The following is a 9,522-nucleotide window of genomic DNA, read 5'->3' on the forward strand; positions in this document are numbered from 1 at the left end:
TTTATTACGATAGAATTTAGTGTAATAAAAATTGTATATAATTATAAAATCTTAACAAAGGAATGCTTCTCAGTATGAATAAGTATATTTAGGTTAAATGTTTGGTATGCAAAACTTTATATATGTATGTAATTCAATATACATGGATTCAAGGAATAAAGAAATTATTACTGAAAATACTATAATAGAAAATATTTTAATTCGTTATAAATATAATATTAATAATAATAAATAATACAGAATTTAAAAAAATTATTTTATTCTTTTACGTTACTATTATTTTTATAATACACTCAATATTTATCAAAAGTAAAAAAACTAATGATGCATAATATTTGAATTTTTCTAGATTGTGCACCGTTATTTGATACCAGCTTTGATTGTATCTTTATAATAGTCTTCCTTCGAATAAAAATTTTAAACTAATACGATATTTAACTATCGATTCGCAAAATTTGCTATTGCACAAAGTTGAAAAAACTATCTTCGTATCGCTGTATACAGTAATCTTTAGTGTACCATTCAATATAACCGTAATTTCTTCATTTGTTCAAAGTGATAGACAATTTTTTTCATTTTTACTATAAAATTTAAGAATTAGATCTCGAGTGCAGACCTCTAAGATAATCTAATAATAATGATGAAAATGGAAAAAAAAACGTTTTGTAGATTGCCAAACTCTGTTATACCAATTCATTACAAAATTGAATTGCAACCAAACCTTATTACCTTTATTTGTGATGGAAAATTGAATGTCTTTATTGAGGTAGCTATTTTTATATGTATACTTAAAGTAAACTAGTATAAAAGTGGTGCAATTGTATAAAATATTTTCAAATATTTATTTTTTAGGTAATAGAATCAACAGACTCAGTCATATTGAATTCTTGTGATATTGATATTAAATCCGTTATTTACAATAATGATATCGATAAATGTATTAAATCAAAAGATATTAAATTAGATGCCGAAAATGAGACCGTTACTATTACTTTTCTACAAAAATTACCTGTTGGAAAAATTGGCTTTTTGTGTATTGAATTTCAAAGTGAAATAAATGATAAATTGAAGGGTCTGTATCGTAGTAAATATATAAGGTAAATAGTTCTGTATTATTCTTTTTGTTATAAATAATAAACATTTATTTTAACGTAATTGTAAATGTAAAGTAAATATTATTATCAATGTATCGTAGCTCAGATGGTATTATTAAATATGCAGCAGTTACCCAATTTGAAGCAACAGATGCAAGAAGGTGTTTTCCTTGTTGGGATGAACCAGCTTTGAAATCAACTTTTGACATTTCCTTGACAATTCCAAATGATTTAATAGCACTTTCAAATATGGTAAGTTCTAAAGTTTAAAAATTCTTTAAGTTTATGTTATTTTACTTATTTTATTTCAGCCAATAAAATCAACCTTATCAGTATTTTCAAATATGCAAACTATTGAATTCGAAACTACACCAATAATGTCAACATACTTAGTTGCAATTGTTATTGGTGAATTTGATTACATTGAAGATAATAGTAGTGATGGAGTTTTAGTTAGAGTATATACTCCAAAAGGTAAACAAGAACAAGGACGATTTGCATTGCATGTAGCTACTAAAGTTCTTCCATATTATAAATCATATTTTGATATACCATATCCACTGCCAAAGATTGATTTAATTGCAATTTCAAATTTAAGTGCAGGAGCAATGGAAAATTGGGGTTTAGTTACTTATCGTGAAACATGTCTTCTTGTTGATTCTCATAATACTTCAGCTGTTGTAAAACAGTGGGTTGCTCTCATTGTTGGGCATGAATTAGCTCATCAGTGGTTTGGAAATCTTGTAACAATGGAATGGTGGACACATTTATGGTTAAACGAAGGATATGCTTCATTTGTAGAATTTTTATGTGTTGATCTACTATTTCCAGAGTATGATATTTGGACACAATTTGTAACAGATACTTATATCAAAGCTTTAGAATTAGATGCATTAAAAAACAGTCATGCAATTGAAGTACCTGTTGGGCATCCTGCAGAAATTGATGAAATTTTTGATGATATTTCATACAATAAAGGTGCAAGTGTTATTAGAATGCTCCATTCATTTATAGGAGATGACGATTTCAGAAAAGGTATGAATTTATATTTAAAGAGGTATTCATATGCTAATGCTCAAACCGAAGATTTATGGTATGCTTTAGAGGAGGCTAGTAAGAAGCCTGTACATTATGTCATGTCAACTTGGACAAAACAACAAGGTTTTCCTCTTCTTAAAGTTACAGAAAAAAATTCTGATTCAAGTAAACGAATACTAAGTTTTTCCCAGCAAAGATTCTTAGCTGATGGCTCTGTAGATTATGATAACAGTTTATGGGTTATTCCAATAACAGTAAGCAGTTCTGAGAATCCTAAAATATGTTTAAGAAATGAAATTATGGAAACAAAAACAAAAGAAATAGAATTTCATGGAATACTTAAAAGTTCTTGGCTTAAAATTAATCCAGGAACAATTGGTGTCTACAGAACACTTTACAGTAGTGAATTACTTGAGGATTTTCTACCTGTCATTCAAGATCAAACCTTACCACCTCTTGATCGATTAGGACTTTTAGATGATCTGTTTGCCTTATCTCAAGCTGGATATGTTTCAACTGGTCAAGTTTTAAAATTAATGAAAGCATTTAAAAATGAAAATAATTATACAGTGTGGTCTAGTATAATCAATTGTTTAAGTAAAATTGGAATTTTGGTATCTCATTTAGGAATTCATTCCAGTTACAAAGCATTTGGCCGCTCATTATTAATGAGTATTCATTCTCAGCTAGGTTGGGATAAAAAGTCAAATGAAAGTCACTTAGATACATTACTAAGGTAAAAAAATTCAAATTAAATTTTATTTTAAAAAGATAGATACATTTGAAGGTCGAAAAATTATATGATTAGTAACTGTAATATGTACTTCGATCTTATCACTTTCTTGATATAATTTATGACCAGCATCAGAGTTAAATTAATTTTTTAACAAAAAATTTTGGCTTATTACTTAACTATATTTTAAAAATAGATATCCAATTTCACACAAGGATTATAAATTAGTTCAATACAAATAAACAAGCAAATTTTGTAAAATGAATACAATTTTTTAAAAATATTTATAAAATATCTTAAGAAATATTCAATGAATAATAATATTTGTTGACTTTTTAAAAATATTTAGTCTTAAACATACTGTTCATGTATGAAGTGCTTTTGAAATATTAAATTTGAATGCATTATTTAGAATTATCAAAGTTCTGCTGATATATTACATTAAAAATAAATTTTTTTAATAAAATATACAAATTTTAAAGTATGCATACTATTTAATTTTTAAGTATTTAGCAGCATAGCATCATAATCACTATTTAAATTCTCTATAAAATTATTTTTATACTGAGATGTGTTTCAAAGAAAATATATTTAATTTTTTACATAATTGAATCCCTAAATAATTATGTTTTAATAAATAAATAATTTAGTTTCATCCATAAATAATTGTGTATACATACAAATCAATAATTTATTGTTTCTATCTGCATTGTTGTGTTAATATAATTACTATCATTATTTATTACAGAACTCTAGTCCTTGACCGCATGATTTCTTTTGAAGATGATTCTACAATTAAAGAAGCACAGCGACGTTTTAAAGATTATGTAACAGGAAAGTCAATTCTACCTGCTGATCTTCGAAGTCCAGTATATCGTGCTGTATTTTCAAATGGTAATACTGACACTTTCGAAACGTTGTTAAAATTATATCGCGAGGCAGATATGCATGAAGAAAAAAATAGAATTCTTAGCTCCCTTGGTGCCACTAAAGATGAAACTCTACTGAGTCGAGTTCTTGAATTTTCATTGAGCGATGATGTTAAACCTCAGGACACAGTATTTGTCATAATGTCAGTAACTATGACATATAATGGTCGTGTCCTTGCATGGCAATTTTTTAGGGATAACTATGATAAATTGGTTGATCGGTATAAAAGTGGATTTTTATTGACAAGATTAGTTAAGTGTACAACAGAGCACTTTGTTACAGAAAATTATGCTCAAGATATTCAGGAATTTTTTGATAATCATCCCACTCCAGGTGCTGAAAGAAATGTACAACAAAGTATTGAAACTATAAGGCTAAATGCTGCATGGCTTAAAAGAGATAAAGAAGCAATTGTAAACTTCTTAGAGAATATTAAATAGGGTCTATACTTCGTCTAGTAATTTGGAGATTTACAATTTTTAATAGTTATTTGAACTTGGTTATCTTTTATATATAACTAAAGTTTAATAATGTTGAAATGTATAAAGGAAACAATATTTAAAACAAAAATAATTCATTTTTAAATGTAAGTGGATTTATTCGGATTAATTAATTTTTTATTCTAAAAGTTAATTGATATCTTAAATTTTAATATCAATCTAACAATGATCTCCTATGCTTTTTATTGTTTTTGAATTATTTTTTAAAAACCAATTATTTTAAATAACATAAATCATTTTATATTATTATAATTTAGGTATTTGATTATCATCTAAAACTTTTCATATATTACTAAAGTCTCGATATTTTTTTAAACCGAATTTTAAGTATTTGATATCAAATAATTTTGCTACTCCACATTTAAAAACAAAAGATTTTTGATAGTTTTGTATAAAAAGAACATAATATATTGGTTTAGTTAATATTTTTCACTTATTATAATATTTCAATAAATTTAATTAAAGTAATCTAAATATCATTGATATAACAGTACTGTATTTGTTTATAAAGCTACAAATAATTAATTTTATATAAAAATAAGAAAATAAAGAATCTTCAATGAAAAATAGAATTTAGACAACTGGTCGAAGCTCCTAAAAAAAGATATATGCAAATTTAAAAAATATATTTATGGTTATGAAAATGAAATATATTATTTAAAAAAATTATTAAAATTTTTCTAACATTTGAAGTATACAAGTATTATTTCAAATATCAACACATCCAATGAAACCATATTAATTTTTACTTTTATACTTTGTCAGTGTATTTTAAAGATATATTATTGAAAAATGAGATAAAATTTTCAATTCTAGATACTATTATAATGATATAATTGATTAATATATAAATTATATAAGTAATTAAAATAAACATGCATAAAAATCAAAGCATAAATAATTTGAATAAGAAACTGCAAATATAAACAGTTCGTATTGTACTTTAAAATTAGAAAATAAAAAATAAAGAGAAAATGTTCTTGTGCGAATAGAAAAAACACTATTATAATTAATGTTATTTCAAACAAATAAAAATACATAATTATACTAATTTATATAATATAAATATAATATATAAAATTGAAGAAAAAAAATTAAAATAGTTTTTCTGAAACAGTTTTGTAGATTTTTCTAGTATTTAAGACCTCTGCAATATTTTAAAATTGAAAATATTTACTAAGTTATAAATAATATTAAAAAATTTTACTATGTTTTACACAAGATACATGAATCATTAAATGTTTATTTCTTCAAATCACTGTTTGAACAAAATATTTATAATTTATTTAAGAATTCAGTGTACAATTTCAGAAAGATAACTAATATTAAATTTGTGTTAATATTGGAATAAAAAATTGAAGTAAAACATTTTTAAATATTTTGTTATTTTACTTTCATTATAATATTTACAATTTTGTAAAAAAATTTCGCTTTAGGCCTATGATCTTTTGAAAACGATGAAGTAAAGTTGAAAAATAACAATGTATTTTTGTATTTAAATTTTAAGAAAAACTTGTTTAAAGATCATTGTACTGTATGTAAAGTATTGAAAAATACACACCAAATTTTTTAATGAAAAAGTGTCTCAAGAATTTTTATATATTGACATTCAAAAAATAGAGAAATTGGATAAACAGTTTAAAAAAATTTTAAAAACAGCAATGAATCTCAAAAATATAGTTAAAAAAGAATTAAATTCAAACAAATAACTGTTTCGTAATAAACCGGTGAACCCGAAACAAAATAACAGTCATTAAAAACAATATCAATATATAAATATTAAATATCATATTGGTTATACATTATAAAATATTGTAAAAGTTAATATTAATCATACACAAAAAGGAAATCGTTAACAAATAGTCGGAAATAAAATTTTATTTAAAATATTCAATATATTTTCCAACTTATAAATTTGTAATTTTCGACGGATTAATAAATTAAAAAAGCGATATGTTTTCGACAGTTGCATTAAAGTATAAATTACTATACGCTTTTTACGAATAATTCGTTTTGACATTTTTTTGTACATAGAAATAAATTACAAATGAAGTTTAGATCTTAATCTGCTTATTACATTCTTTTATATTGAAATGTATTTATTATATAAAATTATTCTATGGTGCCGATTTCAATTTCGAAATTACTATTTTGAAAATGATTGAAATGTATTAATGAATCTTTTAATCAGTAATTCCTTTTGATCAAAAAATTGATTTGCTTTGAATTTCAAGTCGTTTTGGTAACTCATTAAATATACGAATTATAAACTAAAAAACCGTGTTTCCTTTGTAATATATGAAAAATATCTCTTTTTTATAAATTCAATTTTATTACATAAGTTATATTTTTATATTTTTAGAAGTTATAAATTTTTGTTTTATTGATATAGCAGATTCCAAATTAGATCATTTTAGCTGATATAAATTATATGTTAAATATATTTATTTTAAAAAAGTTTTGTGGTGTAATTTAATACAACTTTTAATAGTATTTTTATAAAAACGTGTATATATATATATATAGATACTTTTTTACTGTAAAAACGCATAAATTGTTTTTTTTAATGTAAAGTTAGAATTTTCAAGTGAATTTCAAAAGTTTTTGAGAACTTCAAAATAAAACATATAATAATAAAATTTAATTGTAATTTTATTTTTAAAAATATTATAAAAAAATCTTAAGTTTGGATTCAATTTATATTTTTGAGTAATACGAAATTAAATGTAGACTAAAACTTTATTTTCAAACCATCTAAAATTTAAATAATAAATAAATTTTATTTTTTATTATTAATACATAATAAAAGTCTAAAAGTATACTAGACGAATTTATTTTTAATTAAAATTTTATAATTAACGAATTATGAAAATTCTAATTTTGAGAAGATAGTAATGATTCCGTTTATTTTATTTGAGATTACACTAAATTAAAATCTAAATGTCTGGGATCAGAATAAAACACCTCCTGGCGATGATGGGTGGAGGTGTTGTACAGTACTACCCACACACAACATACAATACCCTTTGTACAGTATTCGTGGATGACACCTGTCGCTGAACAGGTGTTTTCAATACAATTATGTTCCATTGCGAATATATTATGAATGTCATATATGGTGTCTTCAATAGATAGTACTTCATCCATGTTGGAGTTTGTGCTCCTTGTACTGAGACTATTGCTTATTCTCTTTATTGTGGTTTTAATTGGTTGTGTCGTGTCACCTAATTCTTGACATAACTTCATAATCAGCGCTGTAGCCTTGACATGATAAATGGCTTCTTCTACCAAAGCATTTTTTGTAAAGTATTCGTGAGCAATGCCTGATTGTGACCAGCTGGTTTCTATGAACTTGTATTCCGTTATGAACGTGATGTGCATTTCATCGATCTTGTTTTTCATAGCTAGTGCTTCATATAGGCTGATGTCTGTGCGTTCTGGGCCGAGACTGTCAGTCAAAGTTGTTATAGTGGTAATCCGGGCCCACTGAGAATGGGTTTTCATTAATTGTTCGCTTGTTATTTTTCCTTGATTGAGCTACGTGTAGTGCGTTCGTGGGCGGTGGATGTATTTGCACTCACTGATATCTTGATTTCTTTTTTGTCTTGGGTACACATTTTGTTATAATCAGTGCAATAATGACGTACTTACAGTATTGAAGAAACTTTCTTTATTGTGATCAATTATTTGCTTGCAATATTATTACCATGGTTGTTTCCTTTGGTGTAGTAGTATTGGACGCATGCACTGATTTCCACTTATCCGGCTCGAAGGACCGAAATGTCTGGGATCAGACTAAAACACCTCCTGGTGAGGGTGGGTGGAGGTTGTGCTGGCCAGTGGAAGGAGCAATGCAATTATTCAATACTGCATTGAGAGTTTCTTGTCTTCCTCTTTATTAAATATCATAAATATAACAATTAGTTAATGATCATAGGTGTCAGAATAATGTGTGAGTTAACAAATAGATGAATGTTTCTTCAATTGGTTAAGTGATGATGAGAGTGTGTGTACTCTCGTTAGAGTGGGGTGCGATTCCTTCCCTTTACAAGATGAATTGCTGTAGTGGTAGCCGCACACTGGAGGGGTGAGTGAGTCGATTCCGCCTTAGGGTGAGCGCCGTTGCTGTTGGTGTGGTGGGGAGGATGTCCGTGTTGCGTCACTGTTGCGTGAGCGGGAGATTCGCTCGTATAGGTGTAATGTAATGCCCGTAGTGTGCGTTACTTACGTGGCCATTGGGCCTTTTATACTTGTGGTTGTGAGTAACGTTCGTGGTGCGTTGCTGCTTACGTAGTCGATAATGCAGGCGATGAGAGCCGATGTAGTTGTAGTCGTAAAGAACGCCCGTGATGCGTTGCTGCTTACGTAGGTGACAGGAGCCGTTATAGTTGTGGTCGTAAGGAACGTCCGTGATAGTTCTTTAGATTGTTTGATGTTTGAGATGGCTATCGTAATGGCGATTGCAGGTAGAATGGCGAGCCCGTCGTAAAGAGTGCGTGATTAGTACTAGTAAGAGAGATGCGCGTCAAGCGCAGCTCTTAAGTATTCTCGTAGTAGTTTGCGACGCCGGTAGCGATCCGGTGTCTGTTGCTATGCCGATATTTGTTGTGACGTCGATAGGGCATAGCGTTGGAAGGTTCATTGGCACTACTTTTCGGAATTATAACCGTATATTCGTGTTTTCAGCGTAGAAAAATTTCTCGAATTCGCTGGCTCGTGTTTATAAACAAATTGTCCGGAAGCTCATGCCTCTCCCACTTTTCTATTCTGCTTTGAACAGTTTCGATTAGTAACAGAAATACTGTTACGGATTGAAGTAGTAAAAGGCGGAATACGAAAGTGGAAGAGGTATAAACATCTATACATTACGTTGTAAACACAATTCAGCGAATTCGGGAGATTTTTCTACCCCGAATAATCGAATATTAGATTATAATTCCGACTAGCAATGCCAATTAACTCTCCACGGCTATATCCTAGTGACGTCACGATAATAATCGGCATAGATACAGACACCCGTGCGCTACCGGCATGGCAAGCTCGTATGAGAATATTTAAGAGCAGCGCTTGATGCGCATCGTCCTTGTGCTAGTACTAACCACGCAGTGTCTACGACGGGCTCACTATTCTACCTTCAATCGTCACCACTACAGACATCGTTCACTATAATTACTCACGTACGCAGGCATCAAGCAGTCTAAAGAATTCATAGCGACGCCACAACGAT

At 27.9% G+C, this 9,522-nt stretch overlaps 1 protein-coding gene across 1 annotated transcript; it reads left to right on the forward strand.

Annotated features, from left to right (window-relative positions):
- The first annotated feature begins 596 nt into the window (after positions 1 to 596).
- Positions 597 to 4,315, forward strand: Psa (puromycin-sensitive aminopeptidase). Its single transcript, XM_011497698.1, has 5 exons — positions 597 to 766; positions 853 to 1,097; positions 1,196 to 1,346; positions 1,406 to 2,868; positions 3,614 to 4,315. The coding sequence occupies exons 1-5, from the start codon at positions 638 to 640 to the stop codon at positions 4,233 to 4,235; spliced, it is 2,610 nt and encodes an 869-aa protein (XP_011496000.1). The 5' UTR covers positions 597 to 637; the 3' UTR covers positions 4,236 to 4,315.
- Positions 4,316 to 9,522: the final 5,207 nt, after the last annotated feature.

Source organism: Ceratosolen solmsi, unplaced genomic scaffold (genome assembly GCF_000503995.2).
Source record: "Ceratosolen solmsi marchali unplaced genomic scaffold, CerSol_1.0 scaffold47, whole genome shotgun sequence".
NCBI lineage: Eukaryota > Metazoa > Arthropoda > Insecta > Hymenoptera > Agaonidae > Ceratosolen > Ceratosolen solmsi.